At 39.0% G+C, this 18,806-nt stretch overlaps 1 protein-coding gene across 5 annotated transcripts in view; it reads right to left on the reverse strand.

The window, feature by feature from the left end:
* Positions 1–18,806, reverse strand: part of GALNTL6 (polypeptide N-acetylgalactosaminyltransferase like 6) — a 648,223-nt gene that overhangs the window by 76,168 nt on the left and 553,249 nt on the right. For all 5 annotated transcript variants that reach the window (XM_089525481.1, XM_089525480.1, XM_089525479.1 and 2 more), the window contains one exon: positions 12,010–12,127. In XM_089525481.1, coding sequence (XP_089381607.1) covers positions 12,010–12,127 — 118 coding nt within the window. The remainder of the gene's footprint in view (positions 1–12,009; positions 12,128–18,806) is intronic.

Here is an 18,806-nt window from a genome sequence, read left to right on the forward strand (position 1 = left end):
CAGAATAGTGTAGTGGTTTAAGTGTTGGACTATAACTGGTGATCAGGGTTCAGTTCCTCACTTGAGCATTAAAACCCATTGGTGACGTGGGGCAAGTTACATACTCTCAGCCTCAGAGAATGGTAATGGCAAACCCCCTCAGAAGAAACTTGCCAAGAAAACCTTATGATGGGTTCAACTTAGGGCCACCATAAGTAAAAATTGATTTGGGGGTACACAACAGCAACAACAATTCATTTTAAAATACTTGTAACTATTCTCAAATAGAGGAGATAAAGAATATGGCTAAAAACTGTTCAATTAAGTGCCAAACAAATTTATATGAAACAAGGTTGGGATAGTTGGGAGGAAAATTTAAGTAAAAGGGAAAACAACAATATTATGATGTATGAAATGTAAACTGAAGATAAACACTTGAAAATGTAGGGAAATCTATGAAAATACTGTGTAATATATTGTAATATAATGTAGAATTTCATCACTGAATAAAATAATAATAATAATAATAATAATAATAATAATAAGCATTTGAGTCCCAGGATTTGGGAAAAGGTGGGATATATACATGAATAAAATTATCATCATCAGGCATTGTACATGAAGGGAAATGAATACTCAGTCACAAAACACATAAAAGCCAATGGCTTCCTGTGTATTCTAGGTTGTCTTTTTCCTTCGCAGGATTCTTTAGTGCCAGTCAGATCAACAAAATGAATCTACCTGTTTTTTAGGGCCTGAACACTCTAAAGGCACCAGATCCCCTCTGATCTTTGAAGCTAAGAAGGATAAACCCTAGTCAACCCTACAGGGGTGGGAGATTGCCAGTGAATATCAGGTGCAATCTTATATTTCCAAAGAAAGAAACTGGCAAAACCACTTCTGAGCATTTCTTGCCTAGGACAACCCTGTGAAATTCATGGGTTTGACATAAATCAACAGGTGATTTGTGTGCACAGACACACACAACCGTGTTCTTTGCTTTTACCAGCTTTAAATCATTTAACAACAAGAGGAGACCTTCAGCAAAATGTTACCATGCATTCAGTGATTCTGCTCAGGGCTCCATCTCACTTTCAGGACACGTATTCTCTCCTCCCCTCCATTCCTTCTCCACAACAGTTTGGATTAGGTCTCTTTGATATGCTTCTTTTGCTGCTGCTTCTTACAAATATTAAATTTGCCTCAGTTCTCTTTCCACTCCATCAAGGCACTGTTTCCAGAAGAAGCCATATGAAAAGCAAGGGTTATTGATTTATCTGTCTATCAGATAATTTTCTGAGAGGAGTTCATACCTGGTTGCCAAGTGGCGTCATCTAAATTACAAATCTCACATTGAACTGCATTATGGGCCTTCAGATCACACCATGGAAAGATATGTGTTTATCACATTAGATTCTCACCCTTCCAGCAAAGGATCCAAGATGGCAAGTGTAGGATTCTGGCATCTCCATCCTGCGTTTACCCTCATATGCTAGTGTTTCCACTACGACGGCACATTTTAATCTCCCTGAGTCACTTTTTTTGCAGCAGAATTCATACAGAATTAGACTAAACAAGTCACTTCCATACTTGTAAACCCTATCCTTCAACTTCAGACACCTGTCATTTCCCCTTTACAAATGAAAAAAATGGGTGGCATAAAAATATATCACAACAAATATATTGATTTTTGCCATTTTTTTTTGGTATTAGCCTGCGTAACAAATTTGGATTTAAAAGTCCTGTATTATTATTTCTTATTTTCTTTCTTTTGGATTAAGAAACACCCAACACTATAAGAAATGTATGTTTCATATTTTAAAATTTAATTTTACTCTTACATTCTGATTTACTGTATATACTCAAATATAAGTCAATCTCATGTATAAATCGAGAGCAGGTTTTGGGGCCAAAATTATGAATTTTGATATGACCCATGGATAAGTTGAAGGTAAAACTTAAGGCCATGTAACAATGGATCTAAAGGATAAAGCAGAGGAAAACAATGCCAAATTCCAGCAGGCATAACTGTGCTCATCCTGGATGGATGAGAGAATAGAGCGGGGTCAGTGCTTCCAGGGCAGATTATACTCTTGCCTTTCATCAGGGGATAGTACCTTTTTTAAAATAAGAGTTAAAGTACAGTACTAACATTGACCCATGGATAAGTCGACTCTGGTTTTTGGGGTCAAAGTTTTTACTAAAATTTTTAGAGTTACACATGAGTATATACATAAATTTTACTCTTATTTCACCTTGTATTTTTTGAGATCAGGTTTTGGACAGAGTGCATCTGATTTGTATAAAATACTTCTTTGGACAAGATGCACATTACTATCATGTAATACAATGCTATTTTCATTGGGAATTCTTACTTGAATGAATGAAATCTTAAGAGTAGATCAAAAAGTCAATCTATTTTATTGTGTATATTTCTATAACTCTAAGAAGGGATTTTTACAATAGTAATCAACTCAGTTCAACATATGCACAACTTACCAAGAGACTTTAAAGTTGTAGTCTAATCTTTTGTGCAGTAACAGCAAACAAAGGCATTTGATTAACTACTTTAAGACCTACGGTATGTCGATAAATAATTTACATATTTTCTCAATCTATCAGATATTCTGTTCAAAGGTACAGTACATTACTGAGAAGCATTGGCAAATCTCTGGTCTTCATTGTTGAGCTGGAATTGGAACCCAGGTCCAAGTCCAACTTTGTGGATACTACAGAGATGCAATAGTTATTGAGAACAAACCTGAAAATAATAAATAGGAATAATTATAACTAATAATGATAACTACAACTGTAACACTTGTATGATATCAAGTAAAGGGGGAAATCTGGATAAGAATTGGAAAGCTGCTGGAAATAATGAGTTGAAAACCATTTAGAGGAAATAATCATTTGGCACATAAGTGCTAGACAGAAAACAGAAAACATACTGTAGTGCACACGTGGGGAGTCTTTTTGAAATAACTGAAATGAATCTCAGACTAGCCAGGAGGATCTTCAGCAGGGATTTTTCATTATTAATTTCTCTATGATTACAGACACCTCTCTTCTATTTTCTTCTCAAAGATCAGAGCTTCTTAAAAATGTGCTGTTACTATCATCTGGATCGAGCGCAACATCAAAACAGAGAAGCACCCATATTTAACTCCTGCCCTCCATGGAATTTAACAGTCCTAGAGGGAATTCTGATCTGCGGAGCTATTGACTTGAACTGCAGAGCTGAAATTTTGAAAGGTTTAAATGAGCAAGCTGTAAAACTGAACTATCTTCTTGTAAAAGCAATGAATCTACAGCCAACATAAACAATGACAAAATGTATTTTCCTTATACGCAGCTTAGAAGAAAAGCATTTTCTCTGGGTAACTGTGCCAAAGGTTTCTTTTTCACCAAATATAAAACTAAAAAAAAAAGTGTATGAGAGGATTCAGCCTGTGACTGAGCAAATGGTTCGCAATAATTTGAAGGATTTTAAGCATATTTAGCAAAAGAGGCTTAGAATCTCCCTTCCCACTGAACAGGGGCAGAGTGGGGATGTGGTGCACATTTGGCAGGGACACTGAAGGTACATCTATATTGTAGAAATAAAGCAGTTTGACACCACTTAAGTGCTGTAGATGCAACCTATGGAATCTAGGGATTTGTAGTTTTACAAGGACTTGAGCCTTCACTATCAAAGAGTGCTGGTGCCTCAAAAAACAACAAATCCCAGGGGCCTGTGGGATGTAGCAATGACAGTTAAAGTGGTATCAAACAGCATTATTTCCATAGTGTAGATGCACTCTGAGTGTACTTTGTGTGTTTTCCCATGAGCCTTTTTGCACTTTTATCCCAGATGTACAAAGTCTAAAAATGTTACTGGCAGTACTAACATTAGCATTGCATTCGTAAAGTGAAATTAATTCACTAACACAGAACTGTTAAGTAAATTTCAAGAAAATACGGTATAATGAATTAATTAGCTCAAACAAATCAAGTTTATACTTAATTAGGTCTACCAACATTCTCATGCAGAGGTCTTGCTGCCAGCTGGGCAATGCCATGATAGGATTATCCTTGTGCACCCTCTCTGGCCAATTTGTTTGCATCAGAAGGTATGGGGTTGTGGCCATTGTACCGTGTGTGGAAAACCACTGCACAAGAAGGCATTGAATATCTCCTTGTGCAATGATTAAGAAAGGACTTAAACTAGCCTAATCTGTGGTTAACACTAGCACGTCTTACCACAACAATTCTGGCCTTTTAAAAAATAAATAAATAAATAAATTTTCTAGATATGGGCACTAATAAACATTAATGTGAAACACTAAGGGCTCTATCACACGGAGGAGGCAAGCATAATTAAAACGTGATGAAATCATGGTAATAGCATGATTGGGGGGGTATCACACCCCCATGCACTTCTCCCATTTGTGTCTTGTGCATGAACTGTAATGGACACGTCACTGGGTAACGTACAGGACATGAATGAGAGAAGCGCACGGTGATGTGATAATCTTCCCCTGATCGTGCTATTACCATGATTTAATCATATTTTAATGATGCTTGCCTCCCATGTGAAAAAGTTCTAATTGTTACTCAAAATAAGGTGGTGGGCAATTAATATTTTAAAATTATATATTTAATCATTAAAATATCAGCCAAGATCCTGCATCATAGTTGTAGTTATGTATGACTAATTATGTATCTTCTATCTCTTGACCTCACTCCCCAGATCTGCCTTACTAGCCAGCATCCACACTGAGTGATGGTCTATTCTGCTATGGATTGGGGTGCTACAGGATGACATTTTCAGCCGTCTCTTGCTAGTGAGTTGCAGTGAGAAGGGGGCTTGCAACAGCAGTCCTAATTCTAATTGTCAGACCACAGTTTGCTGGCAGGAGGGCTTTACAAAGATTATGATGCCACACCCAATCACCAATAGAATAGATCTCTGTTGCTAGGAGTAAAGTCAAGAGATGATACTTAGGGTTGGTACAGACCAGCACGGGGGCAGCGTGGAGGCATGGCACATGGGGGCATGGCTTCTTTTTGAGCCAGAAAAAAAAAGCCGGATTGGCTGCGGTCCTCACCAATTGATCAAAGGGGTGGTGTCAAGCTACCCCTTTAGGTCCATCTGTTTTGGCCCTTCATTATGTTTGGGGAAACATTTGTGATAGTGGCAACAGTGCAATGATTGTAAGCATGAATACTGAACAGTTACAACTGTATAAATTTAGTTTACACATTCATAACTGCTAAAGGATGCCAACCATTGTTTTTAAAGAATAGTTGTCAAGCATTTAATCAAATAATGAACTAACAGATTAATTTCTGATGGATTGTTTCCAATCTTTTAATGCATGTTCTCTGTGTGCTAGCATAATGCTTTTCTAATTATAATGTCTGCAAAGCCTGGACAGTCCTGGCTTTGTTTTTGGATTGCTATAGCTTTCAAGGCTTACAAAAACAAAACAAAATTACTTCTTTCTGAATCTATTTTCACCAAGAGCTCAGATGTGGCCTCTGCTCTGTGTTGACTTGCACTATCCTTTGGATTAATGCATGCTGCTTTTATTGGCTTGCCACCAACAAAAGCAATATTTCATTGCAAGTGTACATCTTCTGGCAATAATATAACATATATCTATCTGAACTAACTGCTTCCACTGTACATACTTAGAAATTCACACCCCCCACTCTGTTGTTATTAGCACAGCAATTGTACTAGGCTTTCTTAAAATCTTAAACTGGTGGGATGCAGAATTAGCATTTTTATGCATTTGTTTGTCTTATGCTAATGACAATATATGTTGATGTTTCATTGCCTTTATAATTGGCTTCAGCTAAATAGCGGTGCTGAGAAAGGACTGATAAGGAAAAATAGTGCACTCTGGCACATGCACAAGAAAAGTTGCTGTCTCCTTGCAGAACCTGCCTGACCTTAATGATTATTGGGAACACATACCACTCCTGAAATATGCAAGCCTTTTGCCTACCTGTGTGACATAAGAACAAGAGCGCACACAGGATTTACACTTCACTGGCACTTGGGAGACTAGAAGACCACAGCATGGGTTGGAAGCCCGTTTCCAAGACAACAAAATGCCAACTAAATTTCATATTATGTTTCAGGATGTAGATGGAAAGTTATTTCACATTATCTATATTACATTGAGTATGCAGATCTTGAATGATCCTGTGGGATTCAGTGAAGCCAATGAAACATAATGTTGGAACAGATAATTAATCCTTTGAACAGTAAGCGTCTGGCACAGACTCTTCTGTAACACAGAATGATACAAGATTTCCCCCTCCATGTATATGGCCAAAGTGTGGAGGAACAACACATTACTGCAGCCTTACTGTACTCAGATGTGGGTTGACACTCTTTCACATAAGCTTCTTGCTCACAAATCACTTTTCACATAAGGTGTTTTTATAGGAGCCAGTGGGATTGAATCTACTTTGGTAGAAGTGCTTTAATTATGTTTTCAACTTTTGTATGTTTATGTAATTTTATACTGCTTTTAGCTAGTTGATTTTAACTGTTTTTATTTTATTTTATTATTGTAATGTCTTAAAATGGTTTTATTTGGCTTGGTCCTTTTCAGAAAGAAAAGAGGCACAGAAATGAATGAATGAATGAATGAATAGGATTTATTTATTGTTTTCCTTCATGTCCTTCGTATTGTGTATTCCTTCATGTCACCTTTTGACTTGTGGTGACCCCATGAATTTCATAGGGTTTTCTTGTGGCAGCTGGTGTTCGTTGGCAGTCTCCCATCCAAGTATTAATCAGGGTTGACCTTTTCCAGAATCAGAAGGGATCTGGTGCCTTTATTTAGATTCCTCACTACTTGACTCTTAATTGTTTTGTGGTTCACAAATAGGATTCCCAGATCTCAGTACTTGGTCCCTCTTTTCCAATCCAAAGCCAAGGGGAAGGAATCTCAAGGTGAGAGAACTGTCTTAAAAAGTGTGTGTGCAAGTTTTTGTCACTATGTGCCTTCATGTTGACTCCGACTTATGGTGACCCTATCACAGGATTCTTAACAATATTTATTCCATGGAGGTTTGCAGTTGCTTTCCTCTAGGACTAAGAGAGTGTGAGGGGCTTCCATGGCTGAGTGTGGATTTGAACCCTAGCCTCTCAATGTCTGACTCTGAGCAGCTGTGGTTGATGCTTAATATATCATGCCTAATGATATCAGTAAGGTTGCTTCTTGTAATAACCAGGTCTCTCTCCCCCCCCCCCCCCCCCCATAACATCACAAGCCTCCAAGCCTCAGATTTTGCACCTGAAACGTCAGGAATAATCCTGAATGCTTTAGAACTGTTCTCAGAAATGGCGCCCTCTGGAACTGAACAGGGATGCAATTGGAATGCCCAGCGGCAAAGGCGGTGTTCCACTGTGCAGTAAAATAGGGTTCTTGGCCCCATCTCGTTCCGTGCGCATGCACTTTTTAGAACCTGGCCCATTTTAGGGCCAGTGCGATAAACTCCCTGGTAACTCTACAGTTAATAGTGGCAACTGACTACATTTACAAAATAACTGTAATCCTGCAAGAGCTGTCTGCTGTGTCATCCCCTCCTTCTGCCTTCTTTGATAACCTTGAGAAGCATACTGAAGTTTGGAGTTCTCACATAGATGTCACTCAGTTGATGCTGTCACCCAAAGCAGAGTCATAAAAATAATAATAATTTAATTTGTTTTATTTATATACTGCTATTCCAAAGATCATAGTGGTGAACAGCAAGTAAGCTAATTAGCAAGTAAGCTAATTTGCCCCCAACAGTCTGGGTACTCATTTTAGCGACCTCGGAAGGATGCAAGCCTGAGTCGAGCTTGGGCCCTTTTGCTGGTCTTGAACTCGCAACCTTGTGGTCTTGAGTGAATGGCTGCAGTACAGGCATTTAACCACTGCGCCACCAGGGCTCCTTAAATTAATTTTCAGTTCACAAATTATTATTATTATTATTAAACTTTATTTCTAAAGCGCTGTAATTATACACATATGCTTCTCAAGATTACAAAAAACCATGGAAGGGAGACATATCTTTTTGTCCATTAACATTTTTGTTCATTAACATGCTATTTTTGATTGGCATATAATAAACCAACACTTGCTGTTGTTTTTTAAAATTTTAACCACACCATATCCACAATTGTTTCAAATATATGGTCTGGCTTCTTTTAAGGATTAATCTTCCATCCGTACCTGGCAGTGTCAATGGAGATTATCAGATGGGAGCAATGCAGCTTGCTCCTGTCCTAAAGGCGTGCTAATAGCATGATCGGGGGAAAGATTATCACACCCCCATGTGCTTATCCCATCCTTCTCCTGTATGGAAAGCGTAATGGAGCCATCATTGGGTATTAATGGGAACTCCTGGTAATACCCAATGATAGATCCATTACTCTTTCTGGAGGGCAGAAGGACGGGATAAGCATGTGGGTGTGTGATAATCTTCCCCCTGATCACACTATTAGCATGTTTAAAGGACATTCTTTTTTACATATAATTGCCCTGTCACTCTCAGACGGGAGCAAACTCCTGTCCTTTAAACATGCTAATAGTGCGATCAGGGGGAAGATTATCACACACCCACATGCTTATCCCATCCTTCTGCCCTCCAGAAAGAGTAATGGATCTATCTGCATATATATTACCATTAATATATATATATATGCAGTTTGAAGGAGGTAATTAAATATATAAACTATCTCCTTGTTACCATTCTTTGTTCACAAATGGCAGCAGAACAATGAGCTCAGCCAGTCTCCACCTTGCCATTACCTCTTTTCACTGTCTATCTATGTGCCACTGCAATAAATATCCCAAAAGGTAACAAAGAAAACAAAGGGCCATTAACTACCTACACCAAAGTGAGTGAAGCTGAAATGGTTGGCCAAGGGCACATGGAAATTACAGTGTTCAGTTTTGCTGTTGGATAAGCTTTGGGTTTTCCTTAGCTGGAAATGAATCCAAGTTCTTTCCACCCATCCATTTATATATGCATTTTCCTTTTAAAAAGGTGGGAGGAATGGTTTCAGGGGGAGAAATAACAGAAATCAGTTTAGGGTTGCCCACAACACTGTTTGCATATTGTATTTCATTTAATTGTTTAGTGTTTCATATTCTGCTGCAGTGTAAGACAATAAAATATTAAATGAAATGCCATATGCAAGCAAGTGTTATGCACAGCCTGAAACTAATTTCTGTTCATATTCTGTTTCAGTCCCACCAAAGACACTATCTTTCCATGGTGGTGGGACTGTGTGCTTCTGCAAGGCAAGAAGCTGATGGCAGATCCCCTAATGTTAATTTCATCCCTTGGAGCAGAAACATACAAGGATACCCAAGAATCCATTTTAAATTCCCACAGTGCCCCTGAGCATCTGACTTTGTGATATTCTGGGTAAACAAGGATTAAAATGGTGTCTCTTAACAATAGGGAGTTTGAGGCAGCTGTTAGAGCTTGTGAAAACTACTGAGGTTTTGTTAGCTGCTGTAGGGTGTCAAGTGCTGATATTCAGTTTTATAAAGTGGAATATAGAAGCTAAATATTATTTCTTGTTATAAGGACAGAAGGCTATATTCTACTCACTACTGTTCTCTGACTACCCAAACAATTATCCATAACTTCACTTTATCTCAGTTTCACAACTCACCACTTTTGCTCAGCAATATTTCTAAGAAAACAATGCTTTTCTGCATATAGCTCCTTACCACTGTGCTCCCTGTGTACTTGAGAGAATGAATGAGTATGTGTGAGAGAGATTTGTTATTTCTTCTAGGCAAATGCTACAAAGTGCTGTTGAAAACTATTTCAAAATATATTCATGAGAACGGGCAAGGACCCTTAGGTCAACTGACAGTAATGAGATGAATGAGCAGATATGGCTGAAAACAATCCTCTGTGTAATACAGCCCTCTCCAAAGAATCTGTCACTAGAAAAAAAAACAACAGGATGGGACAATTTAGTATCTGAGCTTCAAGTATGGTTACCATGGTTTCTACGCAGAGAGGACTGCCATGCAATTATATTCCTTTCCAATGACAAATAACAGGGACATAGGAAATGGGATAATACAATCTTTAGGTCTCCTGTCAGAATGGTGAGATGCAAGAGGCAGCATTCATTTATCTTAGGAAACACTGTTAACAATACAGAGTGCAAACTGATGTACTCTACACAAACTGTCCATCCATTTAGCTCATGGCCTTCTTTTGTCTCTCAACTGTGTTATCTTTTAGTATAGAATTGATTCAAAGTTACATGACACCAGTTCAGTTGAGGCAGGGTCATTCTGATTCTGCTGGAAACACTCTCAAATACATGTTGGCAGTCTAGAGTGCAGGCATCCCCTGGCGCCTTCTGTGCCATTCACTCAACGCATTTCTTCAGTGTATGTGTATGTGTGTATACATTAGTAAAAGAGGACTCATTTTATGTCCCTTTGATGCTTGAAGAAAGGAACTAGGTTTGAAATATTGTCAATGGCTGACATACTCAATTTATTCAACAGTAAGGCACTGAATAGGCAGCACAAAGGATTAAATCAGACAAGGGAGATCGTGGAGCTATGTGTGAACCTGATGTTTAGATAACAAAAACAGACTACAGCAAAGACAGACCCTGTTAGAAGGATAGTTAGATGGGAGAGTCATCGAGAAGAACCTGAAGACTTTTTAGAACTGGGGCAATAATTAATGCTCTTACATGCTTACTGTATATACCCATGTATAAGTCTAGAAGTTTTAGTCAAAAAATTGACTCCAAAAACCTGGATTGAGCTAGCCACGGGTCAATGTAAGTCTTGTATTTGAAAGGTGAAAGGTGAGAGCATAACCTGTCCTGGAAGCACTGATACCCTTCTGTGTTCTCATCCATCCAGACTTTAGTGTGATCTAAACAGTTATGTCTGCTGGAATTTTGTATGTTTTTAGCATTGTTTTCCTTTGCTTTATCCTTTAGATCTTTTGTTACATGCCCCTAAGCAAGCCCAGAAGACCAATGGACTGCAGCAACTATAGAACTGTATTCCCATTTCAATTTGCTCCTGTTGGAAGAAAGGTGGATTTTAATCCACTGTAGGTTGCACCCAACCCCAGTTAATTAGCAGCAGTTAATTAGTGATTGTTTCATTAGTGGCTGGAATCTCATCCTTTTTTTGGGGGGGGGGGGGAAACTAATGAAGACACAAACAGCTCACATACCTCATTTTTAACGAAAGTTACATTCCCAGAAGCCTCCAAGGGATGCCATTTTCCTTTAAAACAAGGAGTTTTTCTATTTAATTTGTGTGTGCATGTGTGCCTTCAAGTTGCTTGTTGACTTATGACAACACCATGAATTTTGTAGGGTTTTCATAGGCAAGAGATACCCAGATTTGGATTTGCCAGTTCCTTCCCCATTTACATGTATTTAATAGCTAATTTTTGTCAGCTATTAGATCTACTGGTGCAGAAGAAAAATGACTGCTCTTAAAACACATAAACATGGTGCACAGGGGTACACACCTTGTCGGGGATTTTAAAAAACTGTATTCCCATAAGCCTCTGGGAGTAGATCTCCTTAAAACCATGGCATGCAGTGTTTGCATGCTTATTTACATGTTTTAAAAGGAGCATTTTTGCTGTTATTAAGAATGAAGTGATTTTGTTTGGCAATAAGGGCCTTTAAAATAATCAGGAGGGCAGCATGAACCCTACAGTTTGTGGGTTGCATAATTCTTCCCTATGAAAAAGTGACATGAAAGGAGCAATTTGTTGCAATTTGATAAGGAAAAAAAAAAGAAAGAAAAAGGAACGGCACTTTTACCTTTACTATTCTTCCACTCCTGCTACTACTCTATGTTGGGATTGGGAAATCAATGGAATAACACTTATGATTGCATCTCATATTTATTTGGGCATGAGAAGTGGAAAACAGAATACTTTCCTTATGCCATACAAAAACAGTACAACAACAAACAAACAAAAAACCACACACACACACAAAAACAACCACACACTTTAATGGCTTACCTTGAAAGAAATTTCATATTGCTCACCTCCCCAGATTTCTAAACCTGGATCATAGCCACCGAGATCCCAAAACCACTTTCTGTTAACAGCAAATAGGCCTCCAGCCATAACAGGAGATCTGAGGAAGGATCATAAAACAACAGCAGCAGTCAATGACTGGCACCAGCATGGTATGGCAAGCTGAAAAGATCAACAAATTTGATGGCACCTGACATTGTGACAGTGTTTTGCATTGCATTTTTATGAGATGGCTTCCATTTGTATTAAATTTGGGGAATGGGCATTTCACCTGTGAAAAATAATGCAATGTTTATAAATAGATGCCACACAAGCAATAATGTATTACATACATTCAGGTAAAGCTATCTCATGGGCATAGAGATTAATAGATACCTCTCACATTATCAATGGAATATAAATGGATATTCATTTTCATTGACTTTCCCAAGTATTGGAAGAACTTTCCTATTTATAAGTAAATTGACTGACATTTTATTAGATACCTTTGCACAGACATGGTCATTTCAGCACTGCTTTTCCAACTCTGGGCAATAAATTGCAGTAAACATATACCATGTTGTGAGGATGGCAGTTGCTCTTGAGCTTCAGAATAATCAAAATATAATGTCCACTTTGTACAAAGATGACCTTGTAGCCTTCAACACAACCCATAGTTCCTACACCCTACTGTTATTTGGCCTGTAACTCCAATACACCAAAGTACTGTACATGTAACTGAAATTACTGAATATTTTCTCTCTGTTTACACATGCTTCCAGTTTGTTCTCCTTCCATTTTCCCCTCTATAAATTTTTAGATTGCAAGCTTCTTTGGGCAGGGACCTTTTCCTCTGTAAATCATGGTGTAAACTGATATAAATATTCAGAAGGAGAAGGAGACAAAGGAGGAACAGGAATATAAAAATGAAAACCTCAGTAAAACACCACAACCTTATACACACAGAGTAAACCCATATAAATCTTAACAAGATCGATGCATTTCTTAGCATTTTGTGCATAGATATAAGTTTTAGTGCATTCATCCCCTTTTAGTTAATGTTTTTTAAAAATTGTATCTGACTTTTTTTTAGTGTGTGCCACCTAGAAAACTGTTATCATTGGGTAGTATGTAAGTATTGTAAATGCGGTATTTTTGAATCCTCAAAAATGTTTCTGGTTTGGGGGAAATTGACTTGTACATGTATTATTCATACACAAATACTTCATGATTTCAACTAGTCATCCTTCAAAAGAAGATCCATTTGGTGCAGAGCTGGCACTAGGACAAAGCCAATCTGAAACTATTTTCCCTTCCACGATTCACAATAGTGAAGGGTTTATTGAGTTGTGAAAACTGGCACCATGGTTTCCTTGCCACACCCTGCCAGCCAGGAAGTCAGGGATTCTGATCTTGTGATGGCATGCATGAAGGGTTCATGGGATTCTGGGGAACTCATAGGATCTCTGTAGTGTTACAAGAGCACCAGTTCTTGCAGGATCTGAAGATGCTCTGCTCGCCTATGGGTTTGGTCATTCAGTCAGTGGGAAGTAGCATGCAACAATAGGCCCCGCATTCTATTTTATTTTATGCATTATATTCAAGATCTATGCATTATAGTTTAGCTGGATACAGAAAAATGAAACCATCTCTAGGGAGCCCTGGAGGTCCTTGTAAATGCCCATTGCTGTACATCCAGTTACAAGTAAATAGCTGGATATTTGTCTGCTGCTCCCCACTTCACCAACCATGAAATAGCAAGGGTTTTTTTTAGGTTAAGGGTACAGTTGAGAAAAAGTGGGTTTGGGGGTGCTGGATGGGAGAATATCACAGCTATGTTTCATAGCTACGCCTCCTGAAACAGGTGGCAGTCAAGAATTCAACAATCTGAATGCGATGGAAAGAGATTTTATTTATTCATGTTAGGTTATAGGGGAAGCCCCTCCATATCTATGCTAATGATAAAATTGTTGTGGCACACGCACTTATTTCTTATGTCCCAGAATTGTTTTTTGTGTACTATGAATGAGTTGTTTGTAAGGGTCCAACCATGTAAGTCATTGCAGGATGGAACCTGTGGCAGCTGGAATCCTGCTGCCAAAGTCTTTGCAGGATCAAACCCAAACTGCCAGAATCCTGGAAGGATCAGGGCTAAGCCACAGGCACAGCTGGTCCTGTTCATGCAGGGCAGCTGGAGCGGCTGAAGGTATAGCCATTTAAAGGCTGCACTGATCTTTCAACCCTTGCCATGGCAATACAGTGTTCTGTGTTGCCTGTAGCTGCTCTGGTTGAATTTTGCCTTGTCTTGTTAGCCTTACTCTGTTTAGACCTTGGTCTGTCTCTTGATTTTGTCTACCTGCCTATTGGACTCTTGGAACTTGGCCTTGCTGTGTTTAGACCTGGTCTGCTCCATGACTCTGCCTCTGGCCTATTGGACTTCTGGAACTCTGCCTTGCTGTGTTTAGACCTTGGTCTGTTTCCTGAGCTTATCTCTTGCTTCTGACCCATTAAACTCTCCAAGTCCTGGCTCCAGCAGTCCGCCTTGAAATCTAGGCTGCCCATGCCTTGGACCTTACAAGGCAAAATAAATAATTGTGCATAGCTACTCAAACAGCAATGGCTATACTCTACCACTTTTAGTTCCCCAAAAGACTATCCATCTTAAATTGTCTTCCACCCTCTCTCTTTGTGTTTCTTTTTCACACATTCTGTAGGGCAGATATTTCTTTTACAAAATGCATTAATGTATAGACTTTAAAATGTTAGAGTGAAGTGCTCATATTTGAAAGGATTAGTCTACAAAGGTTCAGAACATTTACTACAATTAGGAGAGCTATCAACCATTTGAGCAGAAGAGCAAAAGCTATCATTTGTGACATTTACTTATTTTTCTTCTTCCCCCAACTGATATTTTTTGCAATTCTTGCTATCTCTCTTTCTGTACACACACACACACAGGACTTTATCGCACACACAAATTTAAACGTTCTGGGGACCGAAGGAGGACGCTCGTGTGCGCGCGGCTGCCCAAAAACGGATTTTATCGCATACAATTCAGTCCTCCAACAGTCCCCGTTCTGTCCCCCGGCGCGCACCCATTCGCGTCCAGTCCTGACGGGCGTGATTTTTGCCTGACGGATTACCATTAACCTAAAGGCGAGGAGACAGCTGCCCTGCCAAGGCATGGTCTCAGAAAAAGATAGAATTAAAATCTTCCAGAGGAAGTTCGGGGAGTTGCAAAACCAGATCCGCAGCGACCAACACCAGGAAGACAATAGATGTGGCTTCCTTCTTAATGAGCCAGTGATTAACGGCTCGGCCATCAAGGTAGCTGCTCTCTTGAAAGGTGTCAGACCTTATGTATTGTGCAACTACTGTATAGTTTCTGGCTTAACAAAGCCCAAGCAATCAATGCCTTTCTTAGGAAGTCCTATAGCCTGGGGATATGTTTAGCCCTATATATACCCTGAGTTTTCAGCCCCTCTTTGTGCTTTTGAGCATTAAGTTGTTTGAGCCTGAGATTCCAGAGCACCCTGCTCCTCTGAAATCACTGAGCGAAGCCAAGCTCACTGTCACCAGGCCTCTAGTTAGATTTGCTGCCGGAAGTCAGCTCCTAAGCCACTGTGGCTGCTCTTTCTTTTCCTGTTCCCTGTGGCCGTGATCCACTATCCACCTACATTGCATCCGGTCTACTGGAAGAAGACTTCTATGGTAATATTCTCAGTGGTGCCTCTATCGTTCATCCTTTACTCCCCAAACTCTCCCCTTCCCCGCTATAGCATTGAATGTCTGAGTTCATGTGTGATCCCTTTTGTTGAGTGACTTCAATAAATGTTTATAGTTTAATTGCACCTTATTGGTATCCGAGTCTCTTTCTCTTGGGGGGTGGACTAGACGATCTTTGGTATACACATAGGGACACAATCCCGTGCGTGCTTTGTTAGGACATGCCTCTTGCAAATATTTGAGCTAATTAAAAATTCCCTTTAATTTGATCCTTCCTAACAGTGGGAATATGATAGAATAGAATAAATAGTTTGAAATATGTTATCTTCAAAATTTGTTGAAAGAAAACAAAATGGAAGTCTTATAGGCACACAGCATACAAATCTTCCTTTGAATTATTAGTGTGGTAAACATGATAAATAACGTAAATTGTTAAGAGCAGGGTGTGAAAGAGAACAAAGTCACAGTTTTTAGATTATAGCTTTAGGAATATACATTCAACAAGAAAAACCTTGTAAAGTCTTTGTAGATTTTACATAAACTATTCTGGGAATATGCCACATGACAGTTTGCAATGAAAATGCCTGGAAAGCCAATCACAGTTAGAGTAGATGGATTTAGATACATTTGAATGACAAACTGCCCTTCTTTATTGATCAAAGTCTTCTGTTTGAAGGGCTGTCCAGTGCAAGTACATTTTAACAATGATGCAAAAGAAAGGAGAGCAAGGGCGTTGAAGATATTAATCAACAATCTTTGCTGTACTGAGATGTACTGTGTTTCCATTTAATTTTTACTAATTATCCTACAGGAACCATATTTGGTCAGATCTTGGAAGCTAAGCAAGGGTCAGCTCTGGTTAGTACATGGATGGGAGACTATTAATGAAGACCAGGTGTTACAGGCTATATTTCAGAGGAATGTTACCCCAAAAGGTGAGGGGATTCCCACCAAATGTGTCAGCATCTTCTTAAAACTTGGGGGGGGGGTATTTCGGTGATTGTGGTGAACCACCGGCAGAGCTCTGTCCAGTTGTCCAGAGCCTCTTCTTCCCATATCAGATGCCATCTGAGCCACACACCCCTTTCTATAATTTCCTCTACAATACTGGTCAATATCACTCCTCTACAATCCTAAACCTCCATTATCACAACTTCTCTTTCAGTTAGCCTTACAACTGCCAACTGGAAATGTGTAGCATAGTTACTTATATCCTGTTTGGGGCCCTCATTGAACAGAAAAAAAAGGGTAATTTTGGTTGACGGTCTTAACTACAGATTGATAAAACAGTACTGGCGTGTAGGACAAACCCAACATAGGTGAATAGGGAAGCCAACATAGGTTGGCTCAGAACATGGCAGGGGGTAGGTATGTGGTATGGTCTTACTTGCCTTCACCTAAAAAAAAACCTATGAAATTCTTCAGGTCACCATATGTTGAGAAGTGACCTGAAGGTAGGCACAAACACACAATTATTTCTACATTAGTATTTATACATATAAATTTCAAATCTCTGTTCTTTTTGGTTCTCTTCTCTCTTCTTTGATAATGTGCAAGTTGCCATCATAAAATAGATAAATAATTTGGCTATTTATGAAGCCACTTGTCATATTCTTATTTATGTGGTGGAGGCATGGTGAAATCAAAGGAGAGAATCAATGACATCCCTCTGGAAAATCTGCTTACATGGTCTTTTACTTTTTGCTGACACCTCATCAGATGATGCTGAAAATTGGGAGACAACAAATCTTGCAAACTAAAGGTCTGTATATAGAAACACTGTAAAAATAGCCAACAATAATTATACTCTTTAAAAGGTACCTGGTTCCTTCTTTAAACAAGTCCACTTGAAATGTATTTTTTATGTATGGGGTGACAAAAAAGATTCAACTATGAGAGCCAATTCAAATGTTTGTGTTTCTTCTTTGAGTCTGCAGGAAAGTATGCTATGAAATGTATGTTCAGAGGACTTTCATAGGTTTAATGAGTTAAGTAGCTCACAACAATGTATTAAAATGGATGTGTCAGGAAAGACAGGGCTGTAGCAAAGAGAGATTGGAAATGGAAGCAAATAATTTTCAGATACAAGCATCTCTTGAGTGCTTCACTGTGGCAGCTGTCATGGAAGACAGGGGCAAGATGAGGGAATAGTACAACATTTCCTCACCATTTCATATTCATTGAGATCCACCCCTTTGCTGTCTCCTACCTGCTTCCCATGACTATCAGATCACAGAAGCTGACAAGCATCCATAAGGAAGGTCACCTACAAACTTCAGATGAATACCTTCAATAAAAACAAGTGGAACAGCCAGACTGTATGGCATAGTACACAGCACATTAATGATGAGGACTGATTCAGGATCTAGGTTTGAAACTCTCTTAAAGTTCTTGAGCCAATTGCCTTGAAAATAAAATGGTAGAAGAAGAAGAACCACGTGTGTGATGCTGTATTGCTTGGAGGAAGAATGGAATTAAAAATGAAATAAAAATGATGCACCCACATAGTGCGTTTCTGACAGGTTTCAGACAATGGGGAAATGCCTACCTTTGGCTCTGTACTGTAATTCCAATTAGTTAGATTATGGGAATGGCTTTCATAGCCCAGAAGGAGGCAAAAACAGGGGGCTTGACGCAATTATTAGCATCCTCTATCTCTACTGCTGTTGGGCACAGTGAAATATCAAACTAGAATTATAATGAAATGCCAAATTAGAGCACCAAGTGAAGACTTTATATTTCAAAATGAGCAACCAGCAAGAAGCAATTGCTCTGGCAAGCAAGAGAGTCTAGAAATGATTTTTCATCATGCAGACATAGCCTTAAGATCCCACTTCCAAATACTAACAAGGCCAGCAGTTTTCAGGCCAGATTATCCCTTTTAGATGTGGAATAACCAGCCCCTCACTTTCAACTGAAAAGAAAGCTTGGAACAAGAAAATGAACTCAGATGAGAAAGAAGGGGGGGGGGGGGAGAGCAGCAGTATTTCAGGAGGATTAATATCCAATTACAGCAATATCTACCCCTTACTGTAAAGTGGAAGTGAATATATCAAAAGAATATCTGTCTGCCC

The sequence above is a fragment of the Sceloporus occidentalis genome, unplaced genomic scaffold (assembly GCF_023333645.1).
Source record: "Sceloporus occidentalis isolate IW3139 unplaced genomic scaffold, rSceOcc1.0.p SCAF_5, whole genome shotgun sequence".
Taxonomy (NCBI): domain Eukaryota; kingdom Metazoa; phylum Chordata; class Lepidosauria; order Squamata; family Phrynosomatidae; genus Sceloporus; species Sceloporus occidentalis.